This window comes from Synchiropus splendidus, chromosome 12 (assembly GCF_027744825.2).
Source record: "Synchiropus splendidus isolate RoL2022-P1 chromosome 12, RoL_Sspl_1.0, whole genome shotgun sequence".
Classification (NCBI taxonomy): Eukaryota; Metazoa; Chordata; class Actinopteri; order Syngnathiformes; family Callionymidae; genus Synchiropus; species Synchiropus splendidus.
Genome location: NC_071345.1, coordinates 20,056,034 through 20,071,658, shown reverse-complemented (window position 1 = coordinate 20,071,658; position 15,625 = coordinate 20,056,034). Strand labels below are relative to the sequence as shown.

The window sequence follows — 15,625 nt, the reverse complement described above, 5'->3', positions numbered from 1 at the left end:
CATGAGGTCAGAGTGAAACCGAGCAGACATTCGAAGAGTACGATGAAAAATGTATTATTTCATCGTCATATCGTTTATTTTTGTGTCGTATTAATTAACTGTTTACATAAAAGTTTCAAAATTTCCTGAGGGTGCAGTCGTATAGAAAATGTTTGTTATCCCACATAATTATTGATGTCATTGTACAAATATTTGTCCAACTAATTATGTTGCTCATTTGCATCTAGTCAGGCGTTACACTGCATCGCCAATTCACCAAAGAAGCATTAGAACATAAGAAGCATCTCCACAAGGCTAGGAAAGTTTTTTTTTTCTTTTTTTTCTGAAGACTGGATATTGTTTTTGCGTTTTGTTTTTTTTTTTCTTTTGCTGGACATTGTAGTCGCTGTATATTTGATTCTGTGAAAATCTAAAATAAATACAGGATTGTCCTATTTACTTTATTGTAGATTTTCACAGATGTGGATTTTAGTTTAGATTTGTGTAAGTCTTCATCCAGACCAGTAGATGGCAGCACTCGTGTCACAGAAAACGGAAACCCGCACTCAGTAACCTGGAAACGCTCGTCTCGACTCACAGCTTGCTAAAAGTAGCAAATAAGAAGTGCCACTTGCTCTTTTTTGTTTCTTTCTGAAGAGCCGCGATTTTCTGGAATTCTTCTTATGTCTTCGCTATAATCAACGTGCTTTGCACATTTGTCGTCGATGGTGTATCGTCGACTTCCTTGTTTAGCCGCTCAACCCCGCTTTTTTTAATTCTTTTCTGGCACTGCGCTGAAAGCCTGCTGGTCGGAAAGCAAAGTAAGTGCGTTTAACTTCGAAGTTGTGCTACATTTATGCCAGAAGAAACTCTGTGGATGCAGTGTTACCACAGTTTATGCCAGTAGTGCTGGGATTACTAAAACAAATGTTTTTTTACAATACTGGTACCGATACAATACACACCGTTAATACTGTCTGAACAACTCCACCTTCTGCTGTTCCAACAATGTCTATGGGTGATGCTAGTGCTATGCGATGATTTAACATACTGTGAACCAATTGATGCTGACTGGAGTAGATGGTCAGTAAGTCCATTTCAAGACTAGGGAGACCAGTTGAACTGCTGCAGACAAGGGTGGAGAGAGTTTTGAAGTTGCCTTTTGACAGGACACATTCATCTAATATTCTGCATCATAATCATCAAAATTGATGCATGGCATTCACTTCTAAGGTAGTTAACATAAGTAACTAGGGAGAAGGAAGAGTGAAATTATTGCAAACATTTTTTTTAGTTTGAATGAAACATGTGTCTGCACTTTTGGCAGCAGAGGTGGAGGACAAAGAAGCTAGAGAGAGACAGGACTGGAAGCTGTGCAGGTCAACAAGGTGTCTAGAGTTCTTTGGTGAAAGGATGGAGAAAGTCTGTCAGTGAGCAGAGTTGGCCGGGAGGAGAGTAACTTTGAGGCTGTCAGTTGAGCAATACCTGGTGAAGTTTTTGTGATTTGGGAGTCCAACGTGAGTGAGATAGGGAAAGGAACGGACATTTTGTTTGCTGTCTTTCCTCTAACAGCACGTAGTGGAGAAGATTAAAAGAAAGTAATAAAGTGTAAAACATGAACTCAATGTGCAAAATGCTGAACATAATAAGCATGGTAAACCTGTCACACACAACTATGCTAGATCTTAAAATCTGTACTATTTGTGCATAATATGTTCAATGCTTTGTTGAAAATATTAGAATGTGCCTGATCTTCTCCCCTAGGATGTCGATGAAGTCTGGAGAGGAGCGTCTGAAGGAGATGGAGGCAGAGATGGCTCTGTGAGTGATAAACTTATCATAACAAGACAAATGAAGTATGACATAAGCACCATGTGCGGTGTTTGTCAACATACTGCTCACCTAGATGGGGTCTGTCTACAGAGAATATTTTAGGGTGCTTGGCTGTAGTGTGACAATTTCAGTACATGTGCTGATGAAAAAGTGATGCATCCGCTCACATGCCTGTGAGGGAGTTGTGCTCACATTTTGTCTGAAATGAATTTGCTGCTCATAATTATTTTGATTGCATTAGCACCAACTATTAAAATGTCAAATATACATTAGGACATAATTCATGTTCACAATGAATGATTGTCCTCTAATCCGTTGACCTGCATGACATACTTGCATCACATTGTACTGCATTGCTTCATTAAAATTCAGATGAAATAGCAAAAACACTCATGTAATTACAATATCCCTAACTTTTTGTGAGCAGTGCACTTAAAAAATGTAGTATAGAGTATTAGTAGTCGTATGATATGAGTGACTTCAGATGGATTCTGAATGTGTAATGTCGTCATGTCATTATTGTTCATATTTCTGTTAGTCATGCAGCAGTGGGGAACAACAGCAATTCATGAGGTTCCTGAATGAAAATGAGTACCTTTCTTTTTGTTTTTATTTTTGTAAACGACCAACACATATTTGTTAAGGGGGAGTTCAGCACGTTCTATAGATGCACTGTGTATTGGTCTCAATAAATTTGGCAAACGAAACGATATTTATTTCATTTTCAAGCATTGTAAATGTTTTTGTATATACGATGGCTTCTTAATTCGTTCAATGCATGCAATTGAGTAGTTTTTCCGATATCAGAATCAGAATCAGAATCAAATTTATTGCCATGGTCAGTGGGGAGCCCACTGACTAGGAAAGTGCCTTGGAATAAAGTGCAACAAAAAACAAATACAATAAAATAAATAGAATAACATTACAACAAGGCTGTTCATGAATTCAACAGTCTGACGGCCGAGGGAAAGAAGCTGTTCCTGTGACGGGAGGCTCTGGTCTGGATGGAGTAGCCTCCTGCCAGAGGGAAGAGGAACAAACAGTCTATGTCCAGGGTGAGAAGGGTCGGCTCTGATCCGACCTGCACGTCTCTGGGTCCTAGAGGCATACAGGTCATGAAGAGGTGGCAGGCTGCAACCGATCACCTTCTCAGCAGAACGTACGATGCGCTGCAGTCTGCTCTTGTCCCTGGAGGTGGCACTGTTGTACCAGACGGTGATAGAGGAGGTGAGGATGGACTGGATGATGGCTGTGTAGAACTCCACCAGCAACTTCGTCGGCAGTCGTAGTTTTCGTAGCTGCCTCAGAAAGAACATTCTCTGCTGGGCCTTCCTGATGAGGGACCTGATGGTTGGCTCCCATTTGAGGTCCTCAGTGATGGTGGTTCCCAGGAAGCAGAAGGAGTCTACAATAGGAATAGGTGAACCAGCCAAAATGAGAGGGGACAGAGGAGCTGTTACTCTCCTGAAGTCCATGACCATCTCCACTGTCTTCTGAGCGTTGAGCTCCAGGTTGTTGTGGCTGCACCAGGACACCAGCCGCTCCACCTCCCTCCTGTAAGCCGACTCATCTCCATCTGAGATGAGCCCGATGATGGTGGTGTCGTCCGCAAACTTGATCAGCTTCACGGACTCGTGGCTGGAGGTGCAGCAGTTAGTGTACAGGGAGAAGAGCCATGGAGAGAGAACACAGCCCTGAGGAGACCCAATGTTGAGGGTCCGAGTGTCAGAGACAGTCGTCCCCAGCCGCACACGCTGACTTCGGCTGGTCAGGAAGTCTGTAATCCATCTGCAGAGGGAGTCAGGCACGTCCAGCTGGCTGTCTGTTTAGCATTTGTATGATTTTCTTTTGGCTCTCAACTTTCATGCTATCATCACTTATACAGCCTCACACACACACACTGCCTCCCTCAGCTGCTGCTTTGGTCAAATACTCCAGCAGCAGAAAAGCGACCAATCAGAGAGTACAGGTGAAAGTTGGTTGGACCAAACAATTGAAGTGGAAAATGGTTAATCAATTATTATTATTATGATTATTATTATTATTTTAGTTATACCTGTCTCTGTATTCATGTGTCATTTGAACTGCTGGAAAAAAGCCAAACTATCATCGCAACTTGAAAATGAATATCTAAACAAATCTTATAGCATGACTCACTTGCTCTGCTTGGTGTCCCCGTCTTTCTGGCTGCAGGTTTGAGCAGGAGGTCCTGGGTGCTCCTGTGACAGTGTCAGGCAGTCCAACTGTCATTGAAGGGGTGCCGATGGCTCTAGCAGTCGGAATGGTGCGACCCATCATTGGCACCAACACTTACAGACAGGTGTGTGGTCCATCCACAGTCAGCAGGCTCCTTGCTAGGTTCTGATGCTGTGTCCTCCTTTGCTTGTTGTCATCTCCATAGGTTCAGCAAACATTGGATGCCAGAGCTGGGACATTTGTTGGCCCTCCACCTTCATCTTTTGTTGGAGCAGGTGATTAAACAGACCCCTGCGAACAATATCACTTAGTGAAATTACAATTCCTGCCACATTTTTTTAATGTCAGAGCTACCTTGTTTATAGATTATAGAAAAATTGTGTCATTTTCTAGCCCCTCCAGTGCCTGCACGTCCTCCTCCTCCCCCCATGATGAGACCTGCCTTCGTCCCCCACATCCTGCAGAGACCTGGTGAGCTCTTCCGTCATACTTCAATATTTTAGTGCCGATTGGTATCTGGCCTAAATCTACCTCTCCACGCTATTGTTGACGCTTGGCCTCACGTCCATGAGCTTCAATGGTTTCTTCCTCTTCTCCTGTCAACCAGTACCTTCACTTCTTTCATTTTCCGTCCACTAGAGTCTGGCCTCCCTAACTGTGCCTCCAAACTTCTCCAAATGTCCCTCTTATATACTGGCTTCTGATTCTGTCCTTCCTCATCCCACTCAATGGAAACCTGAGCATCTTCATCTCTAATTCTGCTTCTTGTCATCCATCATAACCTGCTGTACATCATGGCAGGTCTCACTGCTGTCCTGTCGAGCCTCCCTTTCACTCTAGCTGCCACTCTTCTGTCTCAGAATACACCTGACCATGGTCTCCAGCTGCGCCACCCTGTCTGCACTCTACTTTTCACCTTTTTTTTATATCTGTTCCTATGATCGATTGACCCCAAATACTTAACTGTGTTCCAGGAACTCCACTGCCTCATGCCCAGTCCTCTTGCTCTTGTTCATATTCGTGTTCTGTCTTAATATCACTGTGCTGTCATCAAACATCATGTTCTCCCATCCATTGTAGTCTTATTGTGGTCGTGATTTCAGTAGAAATCAAACTACTGATGTTTCCATTATTAACGTTTTTTTAGATCCCATCTCTTCATTCTTAGTGACGTTTCCTGCACAGTCAGCAGTTGATCATATGTGCTCCTCAACTAGCTCCTCCCATGCCCCGGCCTCCTCCACCTCCTCCCATGATGCTGCCCCCGAACCTCCAGAACCCGACGGCCTCGGTGGTGTCCCAGCCCATGTCGCACCTATCTGCACCCCCTCAGGTAGGTTTGGATATGCGCCCCCCAGCTGTGATCATTTGCGCTGACAGTGCTCTTCTCCAGGCTGAGATGGTCTCCATGGTGGCGTCGGCATCAAGAGGTGCTGCACCTGCTCCCATCAAACCCTCACCGTCAGTCATCCAGGCCGCACCCACTGTGTACTGCGCCCCACCGGCACCAGCTCGGGCAGACCCCCGCGATCAGAGACAGGCCAGGATGGTAAAGCCCTGCTGCAGCTGCTGATTTAGATTGGAGGTCAAGGGTCATGACTTGTCTCACAGGAAGAGCTGGCGGCACGAGTGGCGGAGCAGCAGGCAGCGGTGATGGCGGCTGGACTCCTGGACAGGAGAGATCTTGAAGATAGCGTGGCTATGATCGGGCCCAGCATGCCAGAGAGGGAGCTGCCACGCCCCGAGGTACACGGACAGCCTGATCCTGATCCTGACCTCTGACCATGTCCATGGAGTGATATACGTTTTACTGCTCCTGTGTTCTGACCTGTAATCATCAGCTAAAATAGACACGTCGCACACCGAGACTGAAGTGAGCACACGACCAATGAATTAACACAAACGTTGGTATTAATACTGTAGTTCACCTAAATACTGCACATGAAGGTCCAATTTTTCCACTAACTCTGGCGCTTTCTGCTGCTGTTCTCTGAACATGGCGATATCAGTCAGCTCAGTTGAAAATCCACCAAGGTGCTTCAGGTAGAACTCATGAGTTCCTCCAGTCCACTCCTTCCTCCGTCTGTCTACTGCAGCAAATGACTATCACCCAGGGCAGGTGTGAAATGTGCTTTCTTTAAGAGACAGGTAAACACTACTTTTATGAGTGCAACAATTTGAGTTACTTTTCTGCTAGTTTATAATGCTTCGGCTGTGTAGAGTTACAGATTGTGGTTGGAAGGTTGAGGACCAGGCTTGTTGAGCTGATCTTTATGAAGGTGGTCAATCTTCATGTTGTTTTTGTTTCTCCAGCCTGTTGAAGTTATCCATGAGGACAAAAAGAAGGGGAAGTCAGACAAAGTGAGGAAATGCATCCGGACAGCGGCGGGCTCCAGCTGGGAGGACCAGAGTCTGCTGGAGTGGGACGCAGGTATGACTGGCACGTTGGACTTCCATGCAGCTGATGCGCTCCTCACACTGTGTTTCTGTTGTCCGCAGACGATTTCCGTATTTTCTGTGGTGACCTGGGTAACGAGGTCAACGACGACATCCTCGCCAGAGCTTTCAGTAGATACCCGTCCTTCCTCAAAGCCAAGGTCAGTTGTCTGACTGCCCTCGCTCTTGTCCATGTAATGGAATGTAAATGGAGTCTCAGCCAGTCAGACCAGCTCTATCTGGCCTGATCTTCCAGTTGTGTGCTTCATGTTGGTGTGAGCTAATGTCATGTCCACCAGGTGGTGAGAGACAAGCGCACTGGGAAGACCAAAGGCTACGGCTTCGTCAGCTTCAAAGATCCCAACGACTACGTGAGAGCCATGAGAGAGATGAACGGTCAGTGTCTGTAGTCCATAGTCTATGTAGTGTATCGACTTAAACACAAAGACAGTCTTAGATTGACCATGATTCCATTTCTTCTGATGTGGAGGATCTGGCAGCACAAGCTCCAACTACAGCTTCAGTTCTGCTGCTCATCTTGGTGCTCGTTCATGATGTGACACTTAAGCTGTCGCGGTCCGTGAGCTCTCTGTGTGTTCATCTCTTCTGATCAGAATCAAAGCCACCTGAATTTTTGATGGCTTTAATGGAAGTTATGTTAGAACACCTTGTTATTTTCACGGCGCTGCCCTGATCTTGGGTCTGTAGGATGACTGCTGTCTGGCCGTTACACTAGCCGTTGATAATAACAGTCAGCCGTCCTCTCTCTGTGCAGGGAAGTATGTTGGCAGTCGTCCCATCAAGTTAAGGAAGAGCATGTGGAAGGACCGGAACATAGAGGTGGTGCGCAAAAAACAGAAGGAGAAGAAGAAGCTGGGCCTTCGATAGGGTCTGAATCAGACCCTGCTCTCTGTGTTTAGTTGTGTTCATATTTTTAAATAAAATAAATTCAACTTGTCTTCAGGCATCAGTTCAGTTGTTGTGTATAGACATTGTGATGTACACAACAGACGTTGTGTACATCAAGTAATAACGTCTTTTTTAGAAATGATGATGGAATAGTTACTAATTCACTGAGATGTCAAAATGGAGTCACAGTCATTACTAAAGTCATTTATTGTGGAGACTGACCTGACAGTGGTCATTTTTGCTGGAGAAGTACTGAAATAAATAATGATAAGGCAGTCACATGGGCATACATTATGTTTACATGCACTCACTGAAGCAGCTCATGTTGGGTGTGACATGGATGTGGAACTCCCGAGAGCTAAAAGACGATCATCAGACCCTGGTGGGATGCTTCATAAGGACCCTTGCACCTGGATTTCTGACCCAAAGTCTGGAACTACTACTTGGTCACAAGAAGTGGACACCTGGTTTGATGGGTTCTGTGCATGTAAACATAATGTTCTAGTAAACAACATCAGATGAGTTTGCTGCTAGCAATCAATAACCCAGCACCCAGATTAGTTTCAATCAACTGGGTCACACTGTGGTTCCCAGCAGCTTTTCCACACCAGTACGAGCACTGAAGATGACATCGTTCACCGACACACCAGCGTAGGACGCTCCAATGAGCGTCAGCGGCAGGCTCTTCTCCTTGATGAAGTGCCACATGGACTCTGCAAACACGCAACTGTCAGTGTCACACACCAGTCGATCCAGAGGCGACGGCTGCTCACCAACTCTCCTGGAGTGGCCCAGTTCATACTGAGGGATGCAGTCCTGCGGAGACACTGCAGCATTAGCTGGCATGAAAGCGAGTCATGGGTGGAAAAGGGGAAAGGTATAGATATATATACATATATCTATACCTCTGTATATACATATGTATATGGATGTAAATATATATATATATTAGTGGTGGGACTTTAACAAGTTAATTAGTTAAGTAATTAATTTATCACAACACGTTTTAATCGGATTTAATCGTTTTATTTTAATTGAACAGTTTGCTCTCCAGACAACACAGAACCCTGATGCACAAGACACGTGGCAGCTAGGATGATAACAACAACAACAAACATGCAGGAATCCCTGAACCAAAGCAAACAAAAGCATCTGTTTGCTTTGGTTCAGGGATGTTTTTCACTACACAATGGCCAGGGTTTCCGCCACTCTGAATGTATTTGAAACTCTGATTAAATGAATTATTTTATTCAAATTTGTGTGTCAGTTAAACGTGTCCAACAATTGAAAGTATGACAAAAATACAAAATTAAAAAATATATATTGCTGGGGTATTTTATTAATGGAGTCCCAAAAATGTCATGTTCAAAATTATTCATACCCTAGTCCATTGTCTTATTTAATAGTCAATGGCATAGCCTTTATTCTTTATGACCGCTTCTGGATGATTCCTGTACGTGTCCACAAGCTTCCTGCATGTCTCCGGTGGGATGTTGGCGAGCTGGGTCAGGTTTGTTGGTCTCCTCGCCATTACTCTGATCTTCAAGTGATGCCACAAGTTCTCAATGGGATTGAGGTCAGGACTTTGACTTGGCCATTCCAGGACATTGACATCATTGTCCTTGAACCATTTCTTCACCACCTTGGCAGTGTGTTTCGGATCGTTGTCTTGCTGGTATGTCCAGTTGTGGCCAAGCTGGAGTTTCACAGCGGATGGCTTCACATTTTCATCAAGTATCCTGATGTAATCCTCCTTTTTCATGGTTCCTTGGACCTTGGCGAGATTCCCTGTGCCACTGGAGGAGAAACATCCCCATACCATTATGCTTCCACCACCATACTTGACAGTAGGCACGGTGTTCTTTGGCCGATAAGCTTCTCCTTTCTTCCTCCAGACATACTGAGCGTCCATATGGCCGAATAACTCCAACTTTGTCTCATCAGACCACAGGATAGTTGACCAAAAGCTGAGATCTTGCTTCAGATGACGTTTACAGCAGTAGCAGTGTCTTCTGAGGTTTATGTCCATGGTGGACCGTGGCACCTTTGTCCCTGCCTGGTCAAGTGTTTCCATTAGGGCCCTCGTGGTCATCTGTGGGTTGGTGTTGACCTCTCGGCAGATTTTCCTCGCAAGTTTGGGGGACACCTTGGCTATGGCCACTGAGGTTTTTAACGCTGTTGAACCTCTTGTACTTATTAATTATGCTCTGGACAGTTGAAACAGGGACATCATACTGCCTGAAATAGTCTTGTAACCTTTTCCTTCACTGTGGCTACGAACAAGACGCTGACGCAGAGCTGAGCTCCTTCTTCTTGACCATGATGACCAGAACACTTTCCCCCTATTTATACTGTTATGGTAAGATGTCTTTTTTCACTTTAACATTCGGCCAACAATGTTTACTTCATTGTGACATCTTGAAGTCAGTAGTAGACAAAAATGACCACATTTGGCATTTTTTGTTGAAAGATTGTCGGGTTATGAATAATTTTGAACATGGCATTTTTGGGGACGCCAGAAATAAAATACCCCAGAAATAATAAAATCTTGTACCTTCTCAAGAGACACACAGCTCCAGCTGGGCGCCGTGTTCACCCCCAGGTGACAGCGCACTGCTGCAGTGGCTCTGCTGAGCAGGACGTCTTCGGTCACTTCTACTGGAGACCCAAACGCCTTCTGGAACCAGGCCCCTCCCAGCATCACCTAGGAAGCCGCGTGTGTTGGTCTGTGCGTGTATGACAATAACGTGTTTGGGTGTGTACCGTCAATCTCGTGGTCTCTCCACTTGTCCGATTGTGTTCAGGAAAAGGAACTGAATCGTAGACCACCCCCAGTAATCCAGGGTCTTCAAATGATGGGATTAAATGTCCAAATCCCTGAGACACGGTGACATCATCAGCGACATTGTCACTCCTCAGCCCAAAGCACCAACAGTTCAGCCCCTCACCGCGACAGGAAGGACAGAACCCTCGTACTGCAGGTTCACCACAGCCACGGTCGCCATGGTGACTCGCTGCAGGTTCTGGATGAGGGACTGACAGGACGCGGGGAGGATGGAGGACAGAACTGGACACAGAGACGTCGTGAGTGGACATAACGACACAGTCCGTCAAAATACACAAAGAAATGTTTCACCTTTAGCAGGCAACGCCGAGATGATGTGGTCAGCTGACAGGTTGCCGTCCTCTGTCCTGATCTGAACAACCACCGACAGAGCAGTTACAGAGCCGCGACTCTTCCCCCTACTTCACTCAGAACTAGCTTTTCAGTTCACTGAGACATTTGACTTTACAATGGTGCAGAGCAGCGGTGCTTTTAGGAGTCAGGGTCAAGCAGTTCACGCCTAATAGGATCAGATCCATCAATCCTCAAGGCCGCTGTATCGGTATGGCATGTGAAAAAGTGGCACTGAGCCATCCCTGCCTGCAACTATTGCCCTCTAGGAGGCGTGCTCCCGGAACACAGCCCAGATCTGGTTGTACTTTCGGCCTCCACTCTAGAGTTTACTTGGACTGGGGGTGATGAACGTGATGGAGCATCTCATCTCTAACAGCAGCAGCAGCAGTACAAATCACAGAAACTGTGTTTATTAATTGTATCACTAGTGTCTAGTAATTAAGAGTATAAAGATGATGAAACTATCCCAATAAAAATACACTGAAAAGACGACACCGGCAGCAAGAAGGCTTGATAGCAGTAAAATACATTTGTAAGACAAATAAATACAGGAACAAAATCTGAGGAAACCAAGAATGAAAAAGAAAAACAGAGACAGGAAGGAAGGATAAACACGCCAACTGATGCTTTTGTTTTCACCATCTGTCAGTGGCACATGACACTACACAATCTATAATCATAATGACCTTTGCTCTGAAAGTTAGTGACAACTGAGACGCACTCACCGTCCACCCTGAGACTGAGGGGGTGACGCTTGTGACCGGAGTGTTCTTGTGCAGCTCCACTCTCTCGCTCTGCTGCAGGAAGTCACTCAGGCGCTCGGGGAGGGACTGCACCCCTCTTTTCAGCGACCACTGAGCCCAGGATTCCTTCAGCGACCTCTGGCTCAGAGGACCTGGAGTCAGCCCCGGTGTAGGACCTGCAGGGTTGCACACATGAAATCAAAGAGCTCAGGAGGCCAACTGAAGTGACTATCCTATTTCCACGTCAACGCATCAAAATGTGATGATCACGGTGGTTGTGTCCTTTGCTCCATGAAATCCCGATGGGGAAGCTCATTTCCACATATGACAAGGTTCAGTGGTCCAGAGTACCTGAGCCCAGCAACATCCCCAGGACCACCGAGCCTCTTTGCTGCTCTGCGTTGTAGAGGATGGGGAAACATGAGCGCAAACTCAGCTTCCGGCAGTCGCCAGCAAACACACCCCGGCACAGACTGTCCACAGCAATATCTGCCAGCTGGACACCAGAAGAAAAGCTCACAGTGAATGTCTCCAAAGGGAACGGCCACCACCGTCCCCTAGTGGTGAGCAAGGAAGCAGCGTGTTCAAGTCAGCAGATGTCATGAGCGGACAGAACCCGAGGGCTCTGGTATGTTCTACACCACCCTGTGATCAAGTGTGTGGGAACCACCTCTCTGTCGAACCTCCTGGAAACGAAGGAATGGACAGACTCATCGTCGTCCTCGCCCCTGCTCCTCAGGGGCTCCTTAGCGATGCTCAGCAGAAGGGGACGTGAGAAGGGAGGGACGGTCCTCAAAAGTCCACTGGAGGAGAGAGAGGGGGACGTAAAACAACACTTTAACTTTCCTGAGCCTGACATTACCAATGAGCATTCAGATGACGAATGAAAACGCACAGATGGTGAAGGCTTGAGCCACACTCAAGTTCAGAACAACACTCTAGAGACTTGTTAACTTATTTCTGACTATCAGGACACGCAACACATCAACAACAGACGGGCAGTCACCTCAACCCAGAAGGCATCTTGTGGAGCTTCTTGTTGACATAGAGGTATCTGTTCTTAGAAGCCATGTGACTGTAGGTCACTGGCAGAATCTCATCCGCCAAACCCAGGTCATCCACCTGAAGACAAACAAGTGTTTAGTCATGGAGTCATTATGATAAAAACAGTTTGATGAAAACTGATGAGACTCCAGAATGGAACGGAACAAAGCCAATGAAGATGTGAGAGAGAAAAAAATGGGGAATGTTTTGCCACTCACTGAATTGGTGACAATAAAAACATTGAGTTTCTAATCATGAGAAGTAAATCTCTCTCTACTCAGCAGTGAGCCGTCTCTTAATATGTCCAGCCAGAATGCGCTAAGTTCCGCAAGCAACGGGCTCCGGTCATTATGAGGTTTCTATCTGGATTTTTCTGTGAAAAACACGCCAAAAACCATCACGTTCAAGTCACCTCCACGATGTGTTATGTGTTATCACTTTTTTTACCATATGTCCACTTTGTTTAAACACGTTTGATCATGCGATGAGTCATCTTTAAAAAGAGACCATTTTTCTGATGTATGGTGGCTCTCATTTAGCAGAAAGCCTGCATCTCAAAGAAAACCCACAAGAGATTCAGGCTTTTATTGAAGGTTTCCAGAGAGTTTCATCATATTTCTGGTCTAGTTCAGCTACACCACTGCAGCCCATATTGTCAGCACTCTCACTTCATTCCATGTCTATTTAAACCTGCAATGCAACTCTTAAACGCAAGTGCATTTCTGATAGTTAACATCAAAACAAAAACTAGATTTGTAAATCATTTTGTTTTTCATAAAACAATGACTCAATGAAATTGCAGTGTCTGTTTACAAAACTAATTGTCCTTCGTTTTCATCTTTATTTAATTCATAAAAGAGCACTTTGAGATGATTTAAAATCCATTGGTTTTTGGCCGGGCTGGTTTTTACGACAGCAGACAGCCAGGCGCGGCATGTCAAGTCTGTGACGTCTCTTGTGTGGACAACTATGCTGACTGATGCGATGGTGGTAGTTTAGGCAAAAGCATCATCTTGCCGGTTTGATCCCTGCTCCTGATGTGTTTGAGTGTAAGCACTGAGTCCTTTGCTCCAGATGGTTATAGGTGAGAAACATTTAACACTAATAAAAACTAAGCATTGAGTGAAACCAGTTAAAACTGGCACAAGTTTACTGGCGTCTAAGGTAAACTCAGATATATAAAATAGTGACATAGTAATAGTGACAAAATTAAAAAGAATTAAATGAGTGAACTAAGTAAACTAAAGTAGCAATTTGCACGTGCAAACAAGGATGTTTTGTAACAAGCTCCTACAACCAGTCTTGAATAGTGTGCTGATAACCCTTTAAGACCCATTGTCACACAAGTGAGACAGGCAACATGGCGTCATTTAAACAAGATAAGCTGCAAATATGAAGCCCGGTGCAGTTGGTGTAACTTCAATCTGAACAACATTTGAGTGTGTGCTGCTATCAAAGGTTTGGCGTAAATAGAGTATGAGACACAGCACAGGTGGCACTGACCATGTTGAGAGTGTTACGACCCACTGCTCCCACTGGTCGGATCCCTCTTGGTCCGTGTTCAAAAACCGCTCCATCAGGCCTCCTGGTGGACCACAGCCAACCTCCGACCCGATCACTGCACTCTAGCAGGATGACCTGAACAGAAGTCACAGGCAGCTGATCAGAGACATGAGAGTAAATAGACAACTAAATAAAAAATGTGAGCATGTGGAGGGGTTCAGCAATAAAGGTTAATGGGTGACAGTCATTTACCTTGGAAACCAGAGGGCTTTTGGCCAGGTAGTAAGATGCTGCCAGTCCCCCTATACCCCCACCAAGGACCGCTACAGTTCTCATTGGCGAACTGCAAAAATAAAAGGTGAGCTGGTCACTAACTGGACAAAGAAACAACCAAGAAGAACTCTGTGTGTGTGTGAGTGTGTGTGTGTGTGTGTGGGAGGTGTGTAGGGTGTGTCGGGCCTAAGTGATCTGTACAGGAAGATATAGAAACAGTTCGTCTATCATGATTCAGCTGCTTACAGCAGACAAAAAATGAGCATGTCAGTCAGTGAAAACACGAATGTTTAGATACAATACTTTATTATTTATGAACCCACTTCAACTTAATGTAGCAGTTTCAATTATGTTCTGTAAAGTACCAGCAGTAGACATTCTGACAAATCCATCAAAGGTCAGAGACCTTCGTACTGAATGTGCTGTATAATCTCTGTGTGTCTGGTTAAGACACACCTGCTCAGGAGGCCTTTTTTTTTTTTTTGAGAGGAAGAACAAACGTTTAGAAAAAAAAACTTAAATGCTTCTTTTGTTCAGCCTTTCTTGAAAACGTAAGGAAAAACCAAGAGCTTCAGCTCACCTCATGATTTTGTAATGTTGTTGAAGCAGAGAAAACATATCACTGATATTGCTGCTTCTTCCTCAAGGACATCACAACTGACCTGGCCTAAAACAAGCGCTTGTTTTCTGTGAACGACCTTGACATTCGACAATAAATGTTGGTTTTAGCTACCTTTCACGGCGGTCCTGGGATGTTCTCGTGTTCAGAGGACTGCAGAAGAACAGAGCCTTGATGATACCTTTCACTGCCTTCACTCTGGCCGATCTGCCCCTCTCACACCCTGAAAAAAATGAACCACAATTGTTTATGCACAAACGCTATTTTGCTATTTAAAACAATGCAGAGAGGGTCTGACAAATGTTGATAACAGAACGCACATTTCAATGAATGTTACTGGCTGTCAGTTATACATACCTACGGGGGTTGGGCAAAATAGTGGAAACACCTTAAAGCTTTTTAGCCGTCTTAAGACTTCAAAGAGATATTAGTCACATGAATTATTTTCACTTTGAAAACTCTGTCTCAACGCAGTAACTGGGCAGCTATTTGACAGCGTGACACCCGCTGACACAACATAGCTGACGTGAGTCTCCCTCATTCTGAATGACAAACCTCACCACTTCTGAATGAAAGCAATGCAACAAAAACATCCTAACTGGTAGCACAAAATAAACGACGTTACCTGTGTCCGCGCAGCGCGAAGTACACGACTTCTGTGGGAACACCGTCTTCAACGAGCGACGTGACCAAAATTATTCACCCGTTTTTTCTTTCAGAGAGTACAGATTGTTTGGCATCCCGTTACATCAGCTTACTCCTTATCTGATAAAATCCCAATACAACACAAAGGAAATTTTAAGAGAACATGTCATGTCAAAATCGCATCACAAATCATGCTCTCAACTAGATAATTTTGTTAATACAGTTTACGAAACACGCATGGACTCCCAAAAATAATTCTAAGCAAAC

General features: G+C 44.9%; 2 protein-coding genes across 3 annotated transcripts; one reads left to right on the top strand and one right to left on the bottom strand.

The window, feature by feature from the left end:
• The first annotated feature begins 559 nt into the window (after positions 1 to 559).
• Positions 560 to 7,402, top strand: rbm42 (RNA binding motif protein 42). Its single transcript, XM_053882150.1, has 12 exons — positions 560 to 800; positions 1,744 to 1,800; positions 4,006 to 4,132; positions 4,214 to 4,283; positions 4,402 to 4,479; positions 5,226 to 5,341; positions 5,402 to 5,557; positions 5,620 to 5,754; positions 6,322 to 6,439; positions 6,508 to 6,605; positions 6,744 to 6,840; positions 7,220 to 7,402. Exons 2-12 carry the CDS (start codon positions 1,745 to 1,747, stop codon positions 7,330 to 7,332), a joined length of 1,164 nt encoding a protein of 387 aa, XP_053738125.1. The 5' UTR covers positions 560 to 800; position 1,744; the 3' UTR covers positions 7,333 to 7,402.
• A 123-nt stretch (positions 7,403 to 7,525) lies between these two features.
• On the bottom strand, positions 7,526 to 15,625 carry ppox (protoporphyrinogen oxidase). Of its 2 annotated transcripts, none has more exons than XM_053882147.1 (14): positions 15,339 to 15,625; positions 14,828 to 14,936; positions 14,074 to 14,164; positions 13,822 to 13,956; positions 12,281 to 12,396; positions 11,945 to 12,077; positions 11,626 to 11,770; positions 11,257 to 11,450; positions 10,490 to 10,550; positions 10,302 to 10,420; positions 10,117 to 10,230; positions 9,908 to 10,057; positions 8,127 to 8,169; positions 7,526 to 8,066 (listed from the first exon to the last, which is right to left on the bottom strand). In XM_053882147.1, exons 3-14 carry the CDS (start codon positions 14,155 to 14,157, stop codon positions 7,930 to 7,932), a joined length of 1,431 nt encoding a protein of 476 aa, XP_053738122.1. In that variant the 5' UTR covers positions 14,158 to 14,164; positions 14,828 to 14,936; positions 15,339 to 15,625; the 3' UTR covers positions 7,526 to 7,929. The 2 variants fall into 2 exon arrangements, with proteins under 2 accessions (XP_053738122.1, XP_053738124.1); XM_053882149.1 differs by lacking the exon at positions 15,339 to 15,625 and adding an exon at positions 15,071 to 15,170.

Bases quoted from the DNA above. Each gene is read 5' to 3' on its own strand.
- ppox (XM_053882147.1), bottom strand. From the start codon at position 14,157: ATGAGAACTGTAGCGGTCCTTGGTGGGGGTATAGGGGGACTGGCAGCA. The intron at 13,957-14,073 runs GTAAATGACTGT...ACTTCTGTTCAG, and splicing joins AAAGCCCTCTGGTTTCCAAG to GTCATCCTGCTAGAGTGCAG. The intron at 12,397-13,821 runs GTCAGTGCCACC...GTTTGTCTTCAG, and splicing joins GTCGTAACACTCTCAACATG to GTGGATGACCTGGGTTTGGC.
- rbm42 (XM_053882150.1), top strand. From the start codon at position 1,745: ATGTCGATGAAGTCTGGAGAGGAGCGTCTGAAGGAGATGGAGGCAGAG. The intron at 1,801-4,005 runs GTGAGTGATAAA...TTCTGGCTGCAG, and splicing joins ATGGAGGCAGAGATGGCTCT to GTTTGAGCAGGAGGTCCTGG. The intron at 5,558-5,619 runs GTAAAGCCCTGC...CTTGTCTCACAG, and splicing joins ATCAGAGACAGGCCAGGATG to GAAGAGCTGGCGGCACGAGT.